This window comes from Mytilinidion resinicola (assembly GCF_010093595.1).
Source record: "Mytilinidion resinicola strain CBS 304.34 unplaced genomic scaffold BDZ99scaffold_13, whole genome shotgun sequence".
Classification (NCBI taxonomy): Eukaryota; Fungi; Ascomycota; class Dothideomycetes; order Mytilinidiales; family Mytilinidiaceae; genus Mytilinidion; species Mytilinidion resinicola.
Genome location: NW_022985449.1, coordinates 1,475,246 through 1,496,940, shown reverse-complemented (window position 1 = coordinate 1,496,940; position 21,695 = coordinate 1,475,246). Strand labels below are relative to the sequence as shown.

The 21,695-nt window shown below is 50.9% G+C and overlaps 9 protein-coding genes across 9 annotated transcripts; 5 read left to right on the top strand and 4 right to left on the bottom strand.

Moving 5' to 3' along the window:
* Nucleotides 1-11: 11 nt before the first annotated feature.
* On the top strand, nucleotides 12-503 carry BDZ99DRAFT_478597 (uncharacterized protein; the record flags this gene model as incomplete). Its single annotated transcript, XM_033722179.1, has 1 exon — nucleotides 12-503. One exon carries the CDS (start codon nucleotides 12-14, stop codon nucleotides 501-503), a length of 492 nt encoding a protein of 163 aa, XP_033575065.1.
* A 262-nt stretch (nucleotides 504-765) lies between these two features.
* On the top strand, nucleotides 766-1,296 carry BDZ99DRAFT_73051 (uncharacterized protein). Its single transcript, XM_033728859.1, has 2 exons — nucleotides 766-780; nucleotides 880-1,296. The coding sequence occupies exon 2, from the start codon at nucleotides 958-960 to the stop codon at nucleotides 1,201-1,203; it is 246 nt and encodes an 81-aa protein (XP_033575064.1). The 5' UTR covers nucleotides 766-780; nucleotides 880-957; the 3' UTR covers nucleotides 1,204-1,296.
* A 520-nt stretch (nucleotides 1,297-1,816) lies between these two features.
* Nucleotides 1,817-3,322, bottom strand: BDZ99DRAFT_420924 (uncharacterized protein). Its single transcript, XM_033716939.1, has 2 exons — nucleotides 2,802-3,322; nucleotides 1,817-2,741 (listed from the first exon to the last, which is right to left on the bottom strand). Exons 1-2 carry the CDS (start codon nucleotides 3,196-3,198, stop codon nucleotides 2,071-2,073), a joined length of 1,068 nt encoding a protein of 355 aa, XP_033575063.1. The 5' UTR covers nucleotides 3,199-3,322; the 3' UTR covers nucleotides 1,817-2,070.
* A 1,914-nt stretch (nucleotides 3,323-5,236) lies between these two features.
* On the bottom strand, nucleotides 5,237-6,033 carry BDZ99DRAFT_522691 (uncharacterized protein; the record flags this gene model as incomplete). The annotated part of the gene is made up of 2 exons (XM_033725719.1): nucleotides 5,237-5,359; nucleotides 5,410-6,033. The coding sequence occupies 2 exons, from the start codon at nucleotides 6,031-6,033 to the stop codon at nucleotides 5,237-5,239; spliced, it is 747 nt and encodes a 248-aa protein (XP_033575062.1).
* Nucleotides 6,034-6,932: 899 nt separating this feature from the next.
* BDZ99DRAFT_510144 (S-adenosyl-L-methionine-dependent methyltransferase) lies at nucleotides 6,933-8,439 on the top strand (the record flags this gene model as incomplete). Its single annotated transcript, XM_033724453.1, has 3 exons — nucleotides 6,933-7,214; nucleotides 7,267-7,818; nucleotides 7,876-8,439. Exons 1-3 carry the CDS (start codon nucleotides 7,059-7,061, stop codon nucleotides 8,437-8,439), a joined length of 1,272 nt encoding a protein of 423 aa, XP_033575061.1. The 5' UTR covers nucleotides 6,933-7,058.
* A 1,541-nt stretch (nucleotides 8,440-9,980) lies between these two features.
* BDZ99DRAFT_500354 (uncharacterized protein) lies at nucleotides 9,981-13,359 on the top strand (the record flags this gene model as incomplete). Its single annotated transcript, XM_033723714.1, has 4 exons — nucleotides 9,981-10,449; nucleotides 10,518-11,444; nucleotides 11,498-11,614; nucleotides 11,867-13,359. The coding sequence occupies 4 exons, from the start codon at nucleotides 9,981-9,983 to the stop codon at nucleotides 13,273-13,275; spliced, it is 2,922 nt and encodes a 973-aa protein (XP_033575060.1). The 3' UTR covers nucleotides 13,276-13,359.
* An 82-nt stretch (nucleotides 13,360-13,441) lies between these two features.
* Nucleotides 13,442-14,848, top strand: BDZ99DRAFT_500353 (WSC-domain-containing protein). Its single transcript, XM_033723713.1, has one exon. The coding sequence runs from the start codon at nucleotides 13,459-13,461 to the stop codon at nucleotides 14,803-14,805; it is 1,347 nt and encodes a 448-aa protein (XP_033575059.1). The 5' UTR covers nucleotides 13,442-13,458; the 3' UTR covers nucleotides 14,806-14,848.
* Nucleotides 14,849-15,075: 227 nt separating this feature from the next.
* On the bottom strand, nucleotides 15,076-18,540 carry BDZ99DRAFT_447274 (DNA mismatch repair protein; the record flags this gene model as incomplete). Its single annotated transcript, XM_033718002.1, has 5 exons — nucleotides 15,076-16,622; nucleotides 16,671-17,103; nucleotides 17,156-18,103; nucleotides 18,159-18,332; nucleotides 18,385-18,540. The coding sequence occupies 5 exons, from the start codon at nucleotides 18,538-18,540 to the stop codon at nucleotides 15,571-15,573; spliced, it is 2,763 nt and encodes a 920-aa protein (XP_033575058.1). The 3' UTR covers nucleotides 15,076-15,570.
* A 152-nt stretch (nucleotides 18,541-18,692) lies between these two features.
* Nucleotides 18,693-20,959, bottom strand: BDZ99DRAFT_420913 (uncharacterized protein; the record flags this gene model as incomplete). The annotated part of the gene is made up of 3 exons (XM_033716938.1): nucleotides 18,693-19,181; nucleotides 19,237-20,425; nucleotides 20,483-20,959. The coding sequence occupies 3 exons, from the start codon at nucleotides 20,957-20,959 to the stop codon at nucleotides 19,033-19,035; spliced, it is 1,815 nt and encodes a 604-aa protein (XP_033575057.1). The 3' UTR covers nucleotides 18,693-19,032.
* Between the last annotated feature and the right edge of the window lie 736 nt (nucleotides 20,960-21,695).

Here is a 21,695-nt window from a genome sequence, read left to right as displayed (position 1 = left end):
AGAGGCACTTCATGCGTCCAGACCGCCAGCCAAGCCCCGGCGATGCGCTCGACCAGGCGCCTCCTGGCCTGACGTCTGTTTCAACCGCATCGAATCACGTCGTGCAACTGAGCGCGCCCTCTACTCGTCAAGTGCCTGGGGCCTCGCACGAGGTCAGGAATCAAGCCGGCTCGGGCTGCACCGCCGTCAGCTGCCTTGGGGTGCACGACACGAGGGGTGATGGCCTTGGACCCCGAGTTGCGGTCATTCCGCAGCCAGCGTCAGCATTGTCCATTTCTTCTCACGAGAGCAGAAATGTGGAAATGGCTGAACGGCCCGTCCTTCTGGACGTCAAGGCAAGGATCAAGAATCCTCCGGGATTCCGAGCCATGCACGCATCAATCTTACCCCAGCCGGTGGGACATCGGTGTCTTTGCAGGGCTGAAGAAGTCGCCGAATCAGCCTCCAGACGTTACACATCTACTCTACAGCACCTCAACATTGGGAGCAAGTTCTGCCGTTAAATGACGCAAATGTACCGACATGAAGCCATCGAAGCATCTCCGCGTTTTTTTCATCGTCGAATCTGCAGCTTGCGGCAGGGTACATCCGCGGCCGCGACAACGAAACTCTGCAATTGGGAAGATGAGGCCGAGGGCGAGAATAAATCGGAGCCCCCCCCATGGTGCCATCGAGATAGGAATGCTCGCCCAACTCCAATGTCGGAGCTTGCCGACGATGATGGAGGTAGAGGTGATAAGAGACTTTGCTGTTTATGCATCGAATGAGGATTAAATAATGGTAAGTTGACTGTTCCTTGTAAGAGCAAGGTAAAAACGTAGGTGGATGAGTAGAGTTTGAGTATGTTAGAGAGAGCTCTAGTCCAACGGTCATCTCTAGTAGCGCATTATCTAGTAGGTATCAAGAGTATTCTGTCGAGCTCTCAAGTCATGTAGGTTTCCTGCTGTTGGGGACGGTATGGTTTCAAGAGTTGTAATCACCATCTTCTTCCCAGTCACGTGTATCACGTGTCGCCCTTTTTCCCTGGTATCAAACCACGACTGGCCACCGGGCCCAGCTTCCGACCAGCAAAGAGACAAGGGATGCATCGAACTAAGCTTCCAGCATAGTCCATGTGTCTCCCGTCAAAAGACAGTAAGGATGGTTACAATGGAAGTGTGGAAGTTGGGTGAATCGTTCAAAACTAGACTGCTTCGTCAATAATGAGTTGCGCGGAGGCGAACCCCATCACTTAAAGATTCTCATCGCCAACATCAAGTCTTCCTATCCCTCACAATTTCTCATCTTGAAAAGTCAATATTTTCGTTTCGTACTCCCCGTATCCACTGAGAGGTATCACTGGAGACCATCATCACTATGAGGCAATACCAGCGCCAACACCAAGGACCATGTCTCTGTCTGTCTCGAGCTTTTCAAACACCCCGACGTCCCAACCGACTCCCACTTACGCGATTCTGAGTTCCAGTGTTGCAGCCATCATAAGTAACCCAGACAGAAATTTGATAGGAACAAACAAAGCAGCCCGGACTCATGGAGTCGTTCTTCAGTAGAGTTTTGCACATCCTCTCAGAGGTTGCTAATGTTCTGAGATTGGAAGAACGAAGGTGGGAAGAAACTTTATAAGTGAGAAAGTACACTGCACGTGACGGATTAGTCATGACCACACGTGACCAAGGACTGCTTGTCAAGAGTCGACTAAATCTCGTCGACACAGCGGAGCCCCTTAGAGGGTCATCGGTGTCGAAATAGACAACGAACCTCACACGAAGAAGTAAGAATGCATTACACACATTTTCATTAAGTGCTACTTAGAACCCCGCTGCGCCAATTCTGAAAACACCTTTGGAATCGTAGCTGAAGCGAGTGGTATCGACGCCTGCCGGGTATCACAATGTACTAAAGGAAAATGTCCGAACTTGAGATCCAGCCGTAGCCTCTCATCCTTGCATAGCCCGCATATCCAGCCTGAAACATCATAAAGTAGAGTACAACGAAACAAAAGGCTCTTCAATGGAGATGATGGCCTCCGAAATTAGTGGTTCGGTGACCACGTCCTAGTTGGCTGCGGCTTTACATGTTCTCGATGATGCCAGCGTTGATGGCACTTTGAAAGCCAGGGGTTCCGTGTCCGTATTCCTGGTCTGCGCCCTCGGGTCCCTTGTACTTGTACTGGCTTGGGCCTTCGCCATGGGCATCCGCCATTGCCATGGCAGACTGCACGGTCTGGTTCTGCGCCGGCAGGAAGATGACCTTGGAGTTCGCGGACTTAGCCATAGCTTGCATGGCCTCGAGGTACCTGATTTGCATAGCGGGTGCGCTCGACAAGATATCGGCGGCCTGCCTCATCAACTTGGCGGACTCGACTTCGGCGCGAGCGGCGATGACCTTGGCCTCACCAGTTCGCTTGGACTGGGCGGCCATGGAGAGGGACTCCTGGAGGTCCTGGCTGAAAATGATGTCCTTAACAAGCATGGATTCAACCTCAACACCCCAGCCTGTCGCAGTCTCCTCGATGATCTCGCGGATCGACTGCGCAATCTCCTCGCGACGCTCAATCACGTCCTGTAGCACGCGTGCGCCAATGACGTGGCGGAGGGTGGTCTGCGTGCGCTCGATGAGAGCTTGACGGATGTTGCTGATGCCGAAGGCGGCCTTGTGTGGCGAAATGATGCGGTAGTAGATGACGGAGGTAAGGTGGAGCGATACATTGTCCTTGGTCATGCAGATTTGCTTGGGGACCTCTGATATTACTATTAGCTATGATCGCGACGAAATCATATTCAGAAGCTCGGAATACATACCGACAATCTGAATCTTGACGTCCACCTGGATCAGCTGTTCAGACAGCGGGTTAACCTTAACGAGACCTGGATCCACGGCTCGTTCGAATCGCCCGAACTTGGTGATGAGACCAACGTTGCCCTGGTTCACCGGCTTGTACGGGTTGGGGCAGACAACGCAACAGGGAATGGCACCCAATGTGCCGATACAGCTGCCCAGGCCATTGATCATGGCACCATACCAGCCGTGGTCGCTCTCGTCGGCATCATCAGGCTTGATGACGCGTGCATAGGAGGGCTGGAGGTCCTCGCGACGTGGAGGCTGGACCTTGACAATAGGGTCGTTGAGGCCAGCGCGAGTGCCGTTGACACCACTGCTGACGGGATCCAGTGGAGCTTTGCCGTTGTGGTCAGTCATGATGGAAGTAGAGTCGCGGATGGAAGACTGTGCGAGAATGCTGCGGGTGAAGGTGGAAGCCACAGTGAGGGAGAAGGGGCGGTAGATATAAAGAAATGAGGTGGTGTGGTGGCGTACGGAGACGTGTTGGAGGCAGCGTTTCGGATGGTGATGTCGAGACTCTTTAGAGGGTGGGGAAGCTGTCTCAATACGGCAAGAACAGCGCACTACTAGAGCTAAGCTTTAGCCCTGCGCACATCGGGGCTATGCTGCCGTCCCATGATCCTTCACCTAACTGCAGCCCTGCGCGCCAATTTCCCCCTCGTTGCAGGGCTCAGCAACGGCACAGCGCCCGCGGCAATACTCAGAAAGCATCAACACGGCTCTTTTGAGCAATGCGCCATGGGAGAGACTCTCCTGCGCCATGGTAAATTGATGAGGCGTGAGGTGTGCTCAGCGTCTAGGCACAGAGGACCGCCAGGACAGGTCTCCCCATTAACAATATCGATCACACCACGTGAATACTTTTTATTCCCACAAGGCGTCCTCGGCCTCTGAGAAAGCCGGCCAGAGAACGGCTAATCCGGCAGTAAACGAGGTGCGAGCCAGCAGACACGAGGCATGCGAGTTCGCCACCATTACCTACAACATTGGCCAGTAAGGCCATCTGCCGTGGCCCGTCAGCGCAAGGCAGACTCAATACACCAAGATACCGCCCAAGAAGACGGATACTTGTCGCATTTCTCGGCCTTACATCAAGCGCGCGGCACTGCTGTCGTGGCAACTAATCAGGCATTAATTGAAGGATTTCATGAGCCCGCCTTGACTTAGCGGAGTATGCGAAGTTCATTTTCGAGGCTGAGGGCAGACATTCCTCCAAAGCGGTTTCTAAGCGGGATCCGCTGCTTCAGCCTGTTCTTGGGCTGATCTGAAGGCGCAGACGACATCCTGAGGCATAATCCCCCTCCATCAGCATTCAGCACCACCAAGTATCTCCTTATCGCTTTCGTATATTACTATCGGGGGGAAAATGCCTCGTACTCTAGATTAGGCGATCTCGATCATCATCGCTTTACTCGCTTTTGTACATGTACATTACATACTAGGTATCCGCTGCGCCTCGAACACATGCAGTTCCTAGACCTAGAGGGGCAATCCCATCTTTCTATTTGGCATTCTTATCTACAACCTGGTTTTCCTCGTGCCGTCCAAATGACAACACCGAGTTGCCATTTCTCGTCCAGTGTAGGTAGTCAAACGTTATGAGCGGATATCCCGCAGTGGCGCAGTAGTCTCACTCACAGAATGCTCATTCCTCTTCTAAATTTTCGTGGAAACCTTCCTCGTCAAGGTAGCTATGTTGCTATTCTGGGCCACGAAGCAGTAGGAGAGCATCGAGAGCACTTGAAAACTACGTCAATCGGGTTCTACTTCTATTTTATCCACAAGTACATTTCACAATCGAAAGATCAGAACCGCAAGACATCCCCAGACATCTACAGTCCAACCATCACCTTCCATGATTGCCGCAGAGCTCTCTTATGGCTTGAAATACAGTACGAAGAACTTCACTTGCTGTGCGAGTTAACCGAAGTCGACATAAGTTCCTTCATTAGCCTTATAACTACCGAAGTGGTAAGCTGCGAGACTTGAAAAAGAGAGATTCAAACTAACTCGTAGATCCAGTTGCTTAACTTAGTATGCCCGCCTCTATCGTATCCATAGACCTCCTTAGTGAAGCCGTTCACGCACTTGTCAACTTTGATGGTACCATCGGTGACACCATCTCTGGGCACTAGAACGAAGTTTGCGGCCCTGGGGCACGGTATTAATACGTCGTTCCAAGATCCTCCTAAACTATATATCGAATAAACGCACAGCCATGATACTCGTGAAAGCGTAGGACTCTCGAAGGTGATAGATCAGTGCTGGAGAGGCTTCGGGGAGGGCCAATTGCCATATTATATGCGGTATGGATTTACTTGTTGGCTACGATCGCCACTGAATGTCGCCTCACCATCTCAATGTTTCCAGTTCGATGTCTCGTAGTTCATGCAAATCATTGTAGAGAATGATATGGGCCAACTACGCCATGAGTGTAATCATTGACCATTCTGTAGTCAAAGAGTTCCCCTTCCAGCCTCTCCATCGTGATTGGCACATCGTAGCTGAGGTGCAGAAGCTGAGAATCCATTAAAAGACGGCATTATAGGAAGGAACACGACAGCTCACCCTAGACAGAGTTGTTGCATGAACATAGCCATGTCTGCTTGGGCTAAACTGATACTTAGGTGACTCTGGAGGTAGATCCAGAGCTACATGCCCGGCGATCAGCTTCTTTGAAACCCGGACGACCAGCATCTTCAGGCTCTGCTTCACGCTCCAAACGTCCAGAAGCGTTTCGAGGACATGGTCCCACGGCCAGTAAAGGAAGTCAATCTCAAGCGTCAAGTGGGGAGCATGCTGCAACGTCTCTTCGCCGACAACCTCCGTGATACCATAGTCAAATCCAGTCGCATAACAGCGCGGCGGTGGCCCTGGGATTATGAGCGGCTTCTGGCGCAGAACATCAATTGCCTCCGTGTAGAGTTGCCGATTGACGAGAAGCAGGCCCGGTGTCTGGAGCTGGGGATGTGGCCTCGGGATGCGGCATCGCGGCTGGCTTTTATGGAGCTTATCATGCTCTTCTTCGGTCTTTTTCTCTTGTTCTTCAAGGGCCTTGAATACGTTGTTAAGGTTTGGCCAGTCGAGCGCGTAGTAGTATATTTCGTCTCTGATCTCTCGCGGAAGTGCTAGGAACCGTGAAAGGCGTTTCTTCTTCCTGTTTCTGTTGTGAGGTTTCGCGGCTTGGGGCATTGTAGTGCTATAGCAGGTAACAGGATCGTTCGACGGAAAGTAAGATTATGCGGCGTAGTCTTAGTTTCGGCGCAGGTAGTTCTTCGGGGTTTGCAGCCCGCTTAGGATTAGCTCGCCGCTACTGCCCCTTTGGGCGTAGCCTATCAAGTGACAGTGAACACCCCAGCTTATTCCCCAACACTTCTTCTCCTTAATTCATCATCAGCGATGGCATCGGCTTGACCCGTGTAATCATTGATGAAGGTGAACCATGCGCTCTCTTATTGACCAAGAGCAGACTACGAAGATATGGAGCCAGAGGTCATCCGCAACTAATGCACGATACTACAAAGGTAAGAGGCATTGATATTTCCCAGAACGAGTAGACTCAGACTGTCTGTATAATTATCGGAAAGACTCATGCTCTCACTACAATCGGCACATATAGTTGCTAATGTGTAAACTTCATCAAAAGAACTCGGAGCTAGAATTCCTACCTAATTGGAGATTAATCAATCCCAAACATATCTCTTTTATCCCTCTTCTCATATCTACATCCGCAACGTAAACGTTCCTGCGTAACTATAATTATATCATATAAACGGTTTTTGATTAAACTATGCACTACAAGAAGTTGCAGACCTGTCTATATACTATACAGATAATACAAGTGTGCGTTAGTGTCAAAATGTTTACTGTTGGGTGTGTCGGCTCGGGATATGCAGCTAATCAGAGCTGGCGTATAAAGGGTTGTACGATTAGCAATCCTCCTTAGTATTGCAGCTTATCTCGAATTCTAGATTGTACGTACAACCAGAGGGTCAACTACCAGAAATTGACTTATCTTTTCTCCTCTATCACTCTTATCTAAATCAGTCAATACTCAGCCAAGGGAAATGCACTGTCAACTCTTACTTATGACCTCACTTCACTGATTATTTCTACAGACCTCTAAATCTTCTCAAGTTTTGTTTGTAGCTTCACGAACCTAGCTTGCTCTCCCTCACTCCCTCATTCCTTCCACAAACCTCTCTACGTTCTCCACCATGTCTACTGCTCCAAGCCTGCTATCACAGCTCATAGCAGATATCTCCAAAAAAGGTACGATCTTGGAGGACTACCTGACCCGCAATGGTCTCCCACAACCCTCCTTCAAGACCTCCGCCCCCATTGACCTCGCAATCCCCGCCTCGGAAGAGAGCGTCATCATCGCCCGAGCCACCCTAATCAACGCCTCGAGAATGATTGACCCAGCTCATTGTCGGCCCAGCGGAGGGCCTAAAATGGATCGGTATGACCGAGATCTACCTCCTCACCAGCCTCCAAATACTCTGCCACTTCAACATCGCCCAATCAATTCCCCTCGGCTCCCCAATCGCTTTCAACGAGCTTGCTAAGAAGACTAGCCTAAACGAATCCCTCCTAGCTCACTATCTCCACATGGCAAGCACACACCACTACTTCTACGAACCCGCACCCGGATTCGCAGCTCACACTGCTGGCTCTCGACTCCTAGCCGAAGACGAGGGCTACCGAGCCTGTGCTTGGCTTCGCGCAGACATTTTCTTCACGGCGTGCTCGAAGGCACTAGAGACGATGACGCGGTTTGGGGGCTCTGCAAAGCCGGAAGAAGCGCCGTATGCGGTGGCGTTTGGAGATGTGTTCTTCGCGCATCTGGAGAAGGAGCCGTGGCGGAGGGAGAAATTTGCACACTCGATGAAGGCGATGACGAGTGGTAGCGAGGTAGAGGAGATTGCGGTGGTGTATGATTGGGGTAGCGTGGAGGAAGGGGGATTGGTTGTTGATGTAAGTCCCTATTCCTTCTCCCTAGACTTACCTCACTGACGAGCTGATTCTCTCTAGATAGGCGGTGGCATGGCCCACATCTCCGCCGCGATCGCAACCGCCCACCCCCACCTGCACTTCCTTATACAAGACCTCCCCAGCCTCGCTGACCAGGCCAACACCCACATCGCCTCCCGCTCAGGCCCCAAAGCCTCTCACCTCACCTTCCACCCTCATGACTTCTTCACCCCCCAGCCCGCCATCGCCCGAAACGCCGCCGTTTATGTCCTTCGCAACATCCTGCATGATTGGTCAGACGCGCACTGCCAACAGATCCTAGCGCATATTGTTGACGCCATGGGACCGAAATCGCGGGTCGTGATCGTGGATGTGGTGGTGCCGGAGCCGGGTACCTTGGGAATGTATGAAGAGGCACAGATGAGGACGCTGGATCTAACGATGTGGGCGCTTTTTGCGGCACGGGAGAGGAGTATGGAGGACTGGGAAGGGCTATTGAAGGTTGTGGACGAGAGATTGGGAGTGCTGAAGGTGGTAGAGCCGCCGAGAATGAGAAGGTATGCGGTGATGGAGGTTGGCCTTTTGGGGGAGGGGGTAGGAGGCATGGAAGCTCGCCCTATTTGACCTGGTAATGGGCACGAAATTACACCAGTTTTCGACAATTGATGAGTAGAGATGAGCATGAGATACGGGTATCTTACTGAATATCGGAAAGGACAGGCTAGGGGGTGCAAGATAGAAAATCAATATAGCACACTCTAAATTGCTTTATCAAGTTAGGCTTGCTGCTAACACATTAAGTGGTTCAAAGGGAACTTAGTTCGTGCGATTACCGCTTTCTTTTGGCATGTTTTGTCCAACACCCCACATAGGGTCATTGAACTGGATCACATTCAGTGCATTTCCGCTCGACTTCCAGTCGGTGATGCGAGAAGAGGCCCTCTTACCAGCAAAGCAACCCCTGACACAGCTTACTTTTAGTCCAAGCCCTGTCGTACCTATACGGCCACTTGAGTCCTCCGAAGTTCCTGCAACATCCCGTGAAAGATGTTTGTAGGCAGGCCGATTGCGCGCCGCACTATTAGAGTATAGAATACTGCGGCTGAAAAGTTTGCACAATCTCAAGATCGATCACAAGACTACCAAGCTAGCTGAAGCTATCAGAATGATAGCATCCCAGATTCCGTTGTAAGCAGGTCGATGTCATCGGGAACTGTGTGACGAGAAAAGTTTGGATGAACAAACCGCGTTAGGAAGCGCTAGGCGAAGCTAACCCCTTCAACGACGCCCATCGTCTCCCATCAAACTTCATCGACATCGCTCCGTGCTCCCTAGTCTCTTACACAGATACCTCCCTTCAGGTTGTACCGCAGCCATAGACCCGCTGACTGCTTCGATAGCCTCCTAGTCCTTCATCTGGTACGTACTCATTCCTCGGGTCCATCCACAGTGACACGGCCATCAACATAGCTCAGTCTAGGGTACAATGCTCCTCGGGATACCATCAGGGTGTTCTGGAACTTCCAAAGACCACTGACATAGCATTTATCGTGGCAGCCGCATAGCGTTCTACGTAGTCTACCAGCAATGAGATCGAATTGTCTATCCTGGTTGCCTAGAATCGACTATAATCGGATATTGGTGAGTACAGATTATTGAGTTCAGACCGAGGTCTATTATCTCATATAGGATCATCAATTCGAGTAGTGCGATCAATTTTACCTAGTCCGCAGAACGTGCTAATACCTAATTTGGCCTTAGAGAGTACCGACACTACGTATAGCTGCAACCGTGGCTACGATCGAAAACGGGATACGAAGTCCCGTGCTACTGTACCGTTCCTAAACCAACATCCAGTCTCTTATTTACCTTCGCTGTGGATCATGGCGGTCAAGGATCAAACTAGGTCTCATGTCGCACATTTTAGCGTCTCTTGAAAACCAGCCGATGCCATTCCGATCGTCAACTCCGCCATTAGCTCAAGCCGTGATCACTCTGCTAAGTCTCCTTAACTTTTGGTGTTCCTTAGTCGTGAAAAGTGATGTCTAATAAAGAGCCCCGTTGCCACCGAATTGCAAGCCTAGGTCTCTTGAGAAAACGCAGTGAACCTATCTTTCATCCTTCTGTTATTTGTATTATGGCAGCTAGTGCCTCTCCTTTCCAATATGATGAGATTTTTCCGATCTGAAAACTTTGCACAACGGGCTTTACAAACCCTCTTTTCATGTCTCTTCTTCGCGATCAACGTGTCCACGGAACCCCTCTCAGGAAATACTGACACCATCACATGGGGAGGGGACAACTCCCGCTCAGGCTATCAAAGGCAAGCTCCTGTTTTTGATAATAAATTCAATATTAGCATACTAACAGTGTACAGTAATCACAATCTTGACCCAACCGTCGTTTCGAGTGCAGATTTTGGCCAAATATTCAAGGCTCTCCTCCCTGGAAATTTCAATGGAATAGGACCTGAGCAGATATTCTCGCAACCGTTGGTATATACAGGATCAGACGGTGCTCAGTATGTTTACGTTGCAACAACACAGAACAACGTGTACAAACTTGATGCGAAGACTGGTGCCATCGTCAAGTCGAGAAATCTTCATGTGCCCTTCCTTACCGCTGATCTAGACGGTAAGAGGAGACGATCCCACTGATTCCGCCCGCTTGCGTTCGCTAACCGCAATCTTATCATATCATAGGGTGTGTCGACATCAATCCGACTGTCGGCGTCATTGCCACTGGCGTCATCGATGCTGAAACTGGCATTTGGTATTTTAATGCGAAGACCTATTCAGAAAGCTTCCAAGATGGGAAATTCAGCCCCACAAACCCTCCTGGACGCCTCAATGGACGATACTATCAACACGCAATTCACACAGAGGATTTGAGTGAAGCAGAAAACTTCCCGGTCTTAATTGATGGTACGGTGTTTCGAAACAACCCAAACCGCATGTTCATTGGTGGCAACCAGCTCTCTCGGCCAGCAGCTCTGCACGTAGGTGACTATATCTACACTGGATTTGGGTCTCATTGTGTAAAGTTCAACTTCACTGGAGCTATTATCGGCTTTCACAAGACCACTGGTGCTATCATCGAAGCCTTTGCTACCGAAGGAGGCCTCGAGCCAGATACTGTAAAAGGTGGTAGTGTATGGATGAGTGGGGGCGGCCTAGCATACGATGGCAAAGAGAGCATGTATTTTGGCACTGGAAATGGATACGCTTCACAATTGAAGCCAAATGGGAATGCAATTCAAGGGCGCAGCCCACCCACTGCTCTCGAGGAGGCCGCAGTCAACGCCAAAATCAATGACGATGGGACGATCACTATCGTTGATTTCTTCATGCCCTGGGAGAAAACTCAACTAGATGGAGCCGATAAGGACTTGGGTACCTCGCCACTAGAGCTGCTGCAAACAGATACGTTCAGCTGCCCGAACCACAAGCGCATTGGTGTCATAACGGCTAAATCCGGAAAGACATACTGGCTTAATCTAAACAATCTTGGTGGGTATCAAATGGGCGCTAATAGTCTTGACGCAGTTATACAAGTCTACCAAAACGAGAATTCGGTTTATTCTGGCGCTGGGGTGATGCCTCTGGGGGGAGGTTATGTCTACATCAATGGTACGTTAAAGTCTATATCGTACATCATGTAGCTCGCTGACTATGAGTTCCAGTGATCCAATACCCGACTCATGCTTTCAAGTTTAGCTGTGACCCTTTTGGAAATGCCGTTTTCACACGTATTGCGGATACTGCGGAGAAGAATGCATACATCCTAGGAGTCGGACACGGTACCACGATCTCTCTTAATGGCCAAGAAGGGACTGGCCTCCTTTGGGTTTCCGATGTGGAAGGACAAAATCTACGAATCTACGAATCTACGATGCTATTCCTCCTTCCGATGGTGGCAACATGACGCTCCTCAATGCATTCAACATTCCCGGGGTTACGAAATTTACGCGGCCTGTTTTTGGAAATGGGAGGGTGTACATTGGTAAGACTCTTGAGAAGCTCACGTAAGGTGCATGCTCACACTATATTAGGTACCACCAAAGGTTACCTTTACGGCTTTGGGTCTCCCGTCAATTTGCCTCTCAATTGCTCGTCTCCGTATCAGTTTGGTGCTGTCGCTGTCGGCACCATCTCCAAGCCAATGGCCATAATTTGCAAAGCCAATATTGCCACGACAATAACAGGTTGGACATTTTCCGGCAATGACAATTTTGATGTCTCGAATTTCCCAATGACTCCCTTCTCGCTCGCCATAGGGCAATCGCTGACGTTTGAGGCCGTTTTTCAACCGAAGGCTGTTGGACCCTTATCCAGCGACGTCTTAGCCAATACTACAAATGGTATTATGGGGTATTCTGCGAGCACGCCGATTTCCCTGAAGGGCACTGCCAACTCAATAGCTCCTCTTCTTGCCATTTCACCCAATACGGTGTCATTCAATGCCATAATAGGCCAAGACAGTCAGAGCGGGTCTGCGTTCTTCGACAACCGGGGTGACACTCTTCTTACAATAACAAATGTCAGCTATTCCCTTATATCAGAGAGGGGACCTTGGATTACTCCTGAAATCAAGTCAGAGGGAACAGTGCAAGTAGGCATGTTCAAGTTCACAAATATACCATCGACCATCCAGAATCAGACCTTCGAGACAGTTGGGATTATTTATGCTCCCAAAGAAGTCGGCAATCATGCGGTATATGTCAAAGTGTTCTCCGATGGCGGGAATCTCGTCCTTGATGTATTTGGAATGGCCAATACGCCGCCTATAGCTCTCATTGAATTCGAAAAATCGGACGGATCGAGATGGCTGCCATTCTCTAATAGTGCAGCCTTTACTTTTGGAGGCGTCTTTGAAGGTCAAACGAAGTATCTTAATCTTCGCGTCACGAACAATGGCTCAACAACTGCGGGTCCCCTCTCCATCACTGTGTCAAAACCGCCTTATGGCGTACCCGGAATTATAAACGCTGTGAACGGGGTCGATCTAGCCAAGGGCTCGAGCATCAAGGCCGGTCAGAGTCAGACAGCCACATTGTATTGCGCAGTACCGAAGTCTCAGGTCAATCTACCAAGCTACAATGGCACTGCTACCTGGACCATGAATACTGGAGATCAGACCATGGGCAAGCAAGTAATCAACTTTATTTGCAACGCGGTCGTCGAGCAAGTCGGCCCACTTCTGTCGAACGGAACAGCCCAGTATGAATACGTGGGGTGTTTCAAAGAAAACAACCCTGGACGCCAGCTCGCTACTTCTCCATACGGTGATGCCTCCAACAACAACGGTCGTTGCATCAATACATGCTCAAGTCTCGGATATGAATTTGCAGCCACTCAATACAGTTCAGAATGCTGGTGCGGGAACGCTATACCTATCCAGAAGGACAACGAGAATGACTGCAACTACCCATGCAGCGGCAATGTTAATCAGACCTGTTGAGGAAATGGCTACTTCCATAATCAAGCCCACATATCACTTTTTGCGGACTCCCTCGAATTCGACGGGAACACGACATCTCCTCCACTAGCAATAACCAGATCAGTAGGCCCATATAACTACATCGGATGCTATGTCGAGAGTGGGACCAAAACCTTGAGAGAAAAGACGACGAACTCAAATGACATGACGGTGGAGGCTTGTGCAAACTTCTGCTCGGAATATACTTACTTTGGTCTACAATACTCCGCAGAATGCTACTGCGGCTCCAAACTTAGCAGTAGTTCCACTCTTGGGCCCGACAATCAGTGCTCCATGACTTGCAAAGGAAGCAATAGCGAGTATTGCGGAGCTGGAGGAAGAACGCAGGTCTATCAAAAGAATGGCACAGCTCCGAGTCTCTCTTCTGTAACCTCATCCTCCTTAACCGCAACCTCATTTTCTTCGTCCCCTTCATCAATCCCCACTGACTCCCTTTCTGGATACCTCGCGCTAGGTTGCTACAACGAGACTCATGATCGTAGAGCTCTGGCCAGCGATAGCACAAGCGGCGAAGCCAACACACTAGAATCATGTGCTCAATACTGCTCGAGCTACCGGTATTTTGGCGTTGAGTATAGCTCTGAGTGCTACTGCGACAACAACATCTGCTCTCTCTCCATCAAACAGAACACCGACGACGGTTGCTCGATGCCCTGTGCCGGCGACTCCACCGAAACCTGCGGCGGCCCAGACTTCCTGAACATATACTACTCCAACAAAACCATCCCAATAACCTCACCAACACCTCCCTCCTCTTCAACCTCCCCAACAGCCACGCCAACCTCCCCTATCGTCGTCCCATCAGCAGGGCCCTACACATCCATCGGCTGCTACAACGAAATCCCCGGCCGCGCCCTCACCCTCAACAGCGCCGCCAACACCTCCATGACCGTCGAGCTCTGCGCCGCCTTCTGCTTCCCCACCGCCTTCTTCGGGGTCGAATACAGCACCGAATGCTACTGCGGCACCGCCATCCCCCCGTCCTCCACCCCCACCACCGACGGCCGCTGCCACATGCCCTGCGCGAACAACAGCGCTGAGATCTGCGGCGGACCAAACGGGCTGAATATGTACCAGCTCCAGCTAAACCCCAGCTCCCCTACCAGCTTTACGCCTACACCTACCCCAACCACCGCCCCGCCGACCGTCGGCGCATACAGCTCGCTAGGCTGCTACGCCGAAAAGCCCGCCGGCCGCGCGCTGCCGACCCCCTATTACAACGACAGCATGACCATCGAGCTCTGCGCCGCGCAAGCTGGGGCAGGGCACTGGACCTACTTCGGCCTCGAGTACGGGCGCGAGTGCTGGATGGGGAACGCTCTCGACCCGGCTGCGCAGCCGGTGGCTCAGGCGTTCTGTGGGATGCTGTGTCCGGGGAACGCATTGGAGTGGTGCGGTGCTGGGAATGATCTGCAGTTGTATAGTTCGAAGCTCAGTCCCGCGGATACGTCGAGTGTATTGCCGACGGCGTCGGACGCGGGTAGGGGATGAGGTTGGTGGTGAGGGACATCGCGGGAGTCGTACTACACGAGATAGTTCTGCTTCTCCATGGGTGGTGAGTGCGAAGGGGAGGCTTGTGGGGGGTGTGGAGTTTGGGATTGGGGGGTTGTGGTCGTTGGGACTTGGATCACATGACCGCGCCAAGTTCCAAAACTTTCCTATTCCGGTTTCGTCTGATCTTTGAGCGCTGGAAAGTGTGGAGCGCTGTCGCAATCTGTTACTCCGGCCAAAAACAGGTTTGCAATTATCTAAATTCAACGGATCGCTTTGAGGTCCTATGCGATTTATAGGAAGTTCGTGGGATATGGATGGAGGGTTCTATCGCTCTGAATGGATATTTCTTGTTTTTTTGGTGGAATGGTTTAGGTTTTCAGGTTGTGGTAGTTGTGGATGAGCTTTGTTGGCCGTTTCGATAGCAGGAAAGGGGACAGGCGGAGGCTACGCACATCTAGCCTGGGGTTTCGAGTACATCCAGACATATGCTCCACTTTCTCTCTAGGTAGTTGATATCTTTGCAAGTTTTCCACCTGCATGCTCAGCGTACATACAGCAATCTTGACTGTAGACTCCATTTGGTTCGGGACAAGAGACCCTCTTTCAAGCTTCGATATTATGGCCCTTGTAACAGAGCTGATCGTACATACATTGCCGTGTGTACGTCAAAGAATACGCCCAGTAGCCATACGCCAGTGCCTGTCCTCAAACGCTGCTCCACCTTCCCACGCAGTATCTCGAACTCAGTACCCCAGTTGTCTCTTACAACGCCTTAACCCCCTTGAAGAACGGATTCGCCAACAACCTCTCATCCGCCCCGACTAGCTCCCTCATCCTCTCCACCTGCTGCTCCCCACTCAACCCCTCCGCCTCAACCTCCCGCTTCCACCTCACCAGCACCTCCTTCAGCAGCCTACTCCCCTCCTCCACATCCTCCTTCTCCGCCGCCACATACCCATCCTCATGTTTACCCGAGAAGTCCTCCAGCTCATCCGCCTTCCGCTTCGCCATATTGATGACCTTCGCCGGAAACCGCACCAGCTCCGCAACGTGGATGCCGAATGACTGGTCGCACACGCCTGGCTGGACCTTGTAGAGCAGCGTCACCTCGCGCCTGCTCTCCGCGTGGGCGCCGTCAGGGGGGGAGTCGCTGATGTGGGCGACGACGTGGAGGTTCTGAACCTGTGGATACGTGTCGCTCAGGGCGGTGAGTTCGTGGAAGTGGGTTGCGAAGAGAGCAAAGGCGCCGATTTCCTTAACGATGTGCTCCGAGATGGCCCACGCGAGGCCAAAGCCGTCGTAGGTGCTGGTGCCGCGGCCGAGCTCGTCGATGATGATGAGGCTCTCCTTAGTCGCGGACTTGAGGATGTTGGCGGTTTCAAGCATCTCGGCCATGAAGGTCGAGACGCCTTTCAGTTGCGAGTCGCTGGCGCCGACACGAGCGAGGACGCAGTCGAAGATCGTCAGTTCGGCCTCAGAGCAAGGTACAAAGCAGCCGATTTGGGCCATCAGGGCGATGACGCCGATTTGGCGGATGTAGGTGGATTTACCGCCCATGTTGGGTCCAGTGATGATGACGAACTCGGAGCTGCCTCGTTCGAGAGACACGTCGTTTGTGATGAATTGAACGTCGTCTTGCATCTCCATGCACGGATGACGCGCTTCTTTGAGAATGGTGTTTCCGGTGCCTCGAGGGTGCATCTTTGGGCGAGAATAGGCGGTGGGAGCGTGTACCGATACGTGGGCGAAACTGACAATGACATCGAGATGTGCAAGAACGCCGGCCAACTTCTCGATGACGGGGCAGTAGGATGCTATTCTAAGTTAGTTACTGTCCTCTAAACTACTCAAAGTGAGCTTACCCGCAACTCCAACGACCTCATTGACGAGCCCGCTTTGAGTGCGATTGTAGTTATCAGAATGCTTATCAAACTCTCGCCGCAGTCCTTGAAGGGTTGAAGTAGTGAAGAAAACGCCATTCTTCTGAGTCGAACATTCTTGATACTGCTTCTTATTCCGAATGCAGCCAGCTTCCGTTCTAGTCAAGCGAAAGCACCAACCGTGCACTCGGTGATTCTCCATAAACAGTTTTTTGTCGATTTCCTGACCAAGGTCTTTTCCGACCCTAGCATGTTCAACTCCCATATCATACTTTAGCCGGTCCAGCTTCTTCCTGATTGTTCGTAGCCCGTCGTCAAACTCTGGCTTGATGATGAATTCGTGATTGTCAAGGGCGTCGAGATCTACAGTAGTCTCAACCATCTCCTGGAGTTTCGCTAGGCTGTCGGAGTATTCCTGGCGATGTTAGGGGAAACTACAGATTAGGGATACAATACGGTGGACGTACTCGTAGCTTTGAAGTGTACTCAGCTTCCAACGGATCCTTGTACTGTTCGTCCATGATTCCCTCAAGGGTTCCGAGAAACCCAGGAAGGCGGATAGCAACCTGATACGCTCTTACCACGTCCTCAAGATTTGCCATTTTCCTCTGGAACTTCTTCGCAAGCCTGTAAAGATCTGGGATAGACCGTAGATGATCCTCCTGCATAGTCTGTCGCAGCTCCGTATCCTCCACGAAAGCCTCGACTAATTGCTGTCTTCGCTCAATCTCTTCAACATTCATCAAGGGCTGCTTGAGCCACTGAGCTAATAGACGGCTGCCCACTGGAGTCTTGCAATGATTCAACAAGCCATACAAACTCATTGTCTTGGATCCGTCCCTTGGTCCAGGCATCAGATTCAAAGCCTTCAATGCCGCCGCATCCAACTTCATGTATTGCGACAAGTCGTGCTGGTACAGCTGATATTGCCCGAAATTCGACGAATCCGACATGACACCCAGATACTTGATCAGCGCAGCTGCGGAACCCATTGCCAGCTTTAGGTCCGTCTGGGCCATGCTTCCAACGGCCATCTCATCCCGCAGCAATCGGGTCAGGTCTTGGTCGATGTCTTTTGTGCCGAAATCCGCGAACCCCCTCTCCGAAACCGCGCATCCACAGCTGTCTGCAATCGTCCGCAGCTTGTTCAGCTCTACGTCTTTCTTCGTGCCATCCGCTTGTATCAGACACTCCTTAACACCGAGCTGGATGAGGAGAGATTCGAAGTTGGAGTAGAGGTCATTGTCCAGGAACTCGCTCACGCCAAGCTCCCTCACACTAGCATCCGCAAAGCAGACACCAACGTTCCGAGCTTCGGAAGCCCTCGCCGTTACTTTCACCGCCAGTATTATAGGAGCGCTCTCGAGCTGTCCGCCGAGCTCCTCTTCGATGTCTTGGAGGTTTCCTGGGGATGCCTATCCACGTCGGTCAGCACCACTCTGCTCTCCAGAGGCAGTTTGTCAATCATACATGTTTTTTGACCTTCCAGCTCATTTTTCCGGATGACTCCCATATTTCAATGCGCTTGCTGAGGCGGAACAACGCTTCGCGTAGGAAGTTACGGAACACTGTAATCGACATGGTGACGGACTCGAGACCTGGTTCTTTGCCCAATTTGCGGAGGACAGAGGTGGTGCGGTAGACCTTAGACAATTAGCAAACAGTCCATCGAAGTTTAAGGTTGAGACTGTTCTACCGTCCTAGCAACGAAAGTAGCATCCTCGCCGTGAGCTGTGTAGTAGTCGCCTCGATCGAATATCCGAATGGTGTCGCCGCCATTTGAGGGGAGGTTCCGGAAGAACCTGACGAAGCCGCCTTCATCTTCGACTTTAAGTTCCGGTCGCGAAGCCATATTGATTTCAAGAGCAAGGTTACTGAGAGGCTTTGCAATGCCTTTGGAGAAATTCGGAGACAGTCCGCGTCAAGTCGCGTTAAAGTGGATCGCGTGCGCACGGACCACATTTTAAATCATGGTCTATCACATGTTCTAGGGGCGTCTTGAAGGTAGCAACTTATTAATATGTATTATAATGAGTGTGTCGAGTATGTCTTTACACCTATGTTCACACTCAAAGACCATTTTGATGCAAGATGGATGAATGCGCCCACGACCAAACGCCCTTCCCCAATCATGTGATGCAATTTTGATGCTCCGTCCCCGCCGTCAAAAAAGTAGGGGTATATAGTTGTTGATGCCAAAACCCGCCATCGTATACTCCGGGGTCAAATGAGAGAAGAAAAATGAGATCTTTTCCGTTTCCTTCCTCCATAGCTATTCCCTTTTACTGTCCGAGATAGCAACGAATCCATGTCCTACAGATACGAGCTGGCAGACACTCGGTAATCATTTAGTATAAGAATCGGACATGAGTGTCTGCAGGTATTTAGAAAAGCCGCTGTCGAACTCCGTGCTTGGATTGACGTTCTCTATCGTTCGGGCCGGGACCGATGTTGCGGCAGGCATTGACGGTGGAACCGAATAGGGTTCCCCTTCTAAGCTCTTGTCAGTTTGGTCTATAGCCGATTAATCCATGCATCGAAGACTGACCTAATCCAGTATACGGCACCTGCGTGTAATCGAGAGGGATGTTTGGCACGTAGTATTGCTGCGGTGGAATGCCCTGCACAGTGTTGAAACCGGCGTCTGGGTTGAACACGTAGTGCCGCTGCTGCCACGTCATCCAGTCCATCTCTGGCACTGGGCCTTGATTCTGCTCATTGCTAGAAGAGGTTTGAGTCTTCTCTTCAGAACTTCCTCGAGGGACAAACTGAGCTGACGTTGTTCCGATGTCATACCTTTGTCTTTGTTTCTCACGCAATCGCTCTTCGAGTGTGTCCAAGTTTTCCATCAGCGCCAATGGTGTTCCCCAGACCTGCGAATATTGTTCGCAGTGGCTCCGCAAGACCTCGCATTTAGATACAATGAGGTCTGAGTTGGAGTTACCAGAGAACACCTTGCGGAGAACTTGCAGTGCCGTAGCCAGCCAAATGGTGCTGGCGAGGAAGGGGTTGACGTATTGCACATATTGCTCTGAGCATCGTGTTAGGATTGCGAGGATGTCGTCCGCCGAATCCATACAGTTCTGAAGGCCTTGAGCATTTGTTGGTACTTCTGGCTCTACCGTGTTCCAGTTTAGGCCCGTGTATCTTGAATTCTCGGTTGTCCTTTTACCAGCCGCCACTTCCCTGAAGGCGTAATGATGATTTATCATGATCTTGGTGAGCTGAAAGGTAATCTGGATGCTATATTTTGCAACGTCTTGTCTCCTGGCTAATATGGTAGCGCTGGATAAAGTTTCGCCCTTCATAAAGCTAAGATATTCCCCGGTATAAGAAAGCTCTGTCGGGAGGGTCGCATTAAACGAGCGTAGAGCATTCTCCAGTCCCGGTAGCTTCCTCTCTGCGTCCTCTAACTTTTTCCCCTTAAACTGATTTTGAAAGTATTGAATCATTTGTGCTACGTTGTTGTCTGGGTCGATATCGGGCAGAACAGTGGACATATTGGAGAGCAGTTGGGCATCGTGCATCATAGAGTTGAGGACGATGAACCAAGCGTCGGCACCTCGATTGCCGGAGTCTCTTAGAGAGTTCACTCGGTCAGTGGCATTCAGCTCCAGGAAGCAAGATTTCTGATATCGCCCGTTGAACCAGCAACTGTCCTTGGCCGGAAGATAAGTTTCGTTCGTTGTCCAGTCGATGGCAGTGGGGCATCGCCTGATAGAACTAGCAAATACGTCCTGCAATTCGTTAGCAGGAGTTTCTTTCGTATCAACAACTAGCAACAGAGGCCATACCATCTCCCATATAGCCCACCAACAGCGTCTACGTTCTTCATCTACGCACCACTTATCTACATCAGAGCTGTAGTCTGGCCGGTCAATGTCGATGAAGTTGAGCCGTAACTCGTATGCGATCCTAACGCACGTTCCCAGCAATCTCCAAGCTCTTCCACGAACTCCTTCTGTTAATTTATAGAAGGTCGTAAGTACTAGAGCTTGAAGAACGCAAAGTGGAGGAGTCTCGTCTTCGCATTCATTGAGTGCTTCCAGGACCCACTTCATCGCAAGCTTGTGCATGCGTTCGTGGTCCTGTATAGGTGGGATTTCTTTCGGAGTTGTCTCTGGAGTCCTTGGTGCGTCGGGATACCCGGCAACAAAACGTGCTGCGAAGGAACAGATGGCCGCGATGAGTGCCTTGCTGTGCAGTTGATTTTTAATGTTATATATCTTTTGGCGAATTGTAGGTTGGTGAAAGAGCGTGAACGCTGTCATGTTGGCGAAGTATGTCCGAGCCCTAGAAATTATACGTTAGATTGGTGATCGAAATCATAGAGTTGAGAAGGCTGAAGCCATCCTCCTGTAGTGATAGCGCTTGTGTCAAGGTGGACAACTTCTGTATGGGCTTTTTGACATAGAATGAAGGATGCGGCGATCAATTTGACAAAAGAAAAACGGAGGCTAAGAGCCTTATAGCACTCACAATACTCTCAGTTGATCTATATGAACACCTAGCTCGTCGCAAGACTGCAGGATAATCTGTCGACCAGGATCTGGCATTTGCGCCGATGGGGGGCTCCAAAGCGGAGGGCTCCTGTTAACTTCTGTGGCCGCCTTTTCATGGGTTGGATGCATAATGTTGGCTAGGTTCATAGTTTCCAAGAACGCGGCAGCGATGTGTGCAGCCTCTTTGCCGCCTTCCCCGGACTCTTCATCAGTGCCCGAATTAGTTGGCGGCGAGAAGGAATCGGGGCTCCGACTGTTGTTCAAGGGCATCGTTTGAAAAGAGGACTGGGTGCTGCCACTCGTCTCTCTAATCGTGGGATACGCAGAAATCGAGTTGCGAGCTGCTCTGTCATTTGGCTCTTGGCTACTCGCGATGTATTCACGCGCGGTCGAAGCGGGGACGTCTTGACTGGGGATGCTGCCATGGCTGTTGAAACGGACCCTTTTGCGGCCACGCTGAGTCGAACCTCGAAGAAGTGAGTATGCGAACACGAATTTCAGAAGG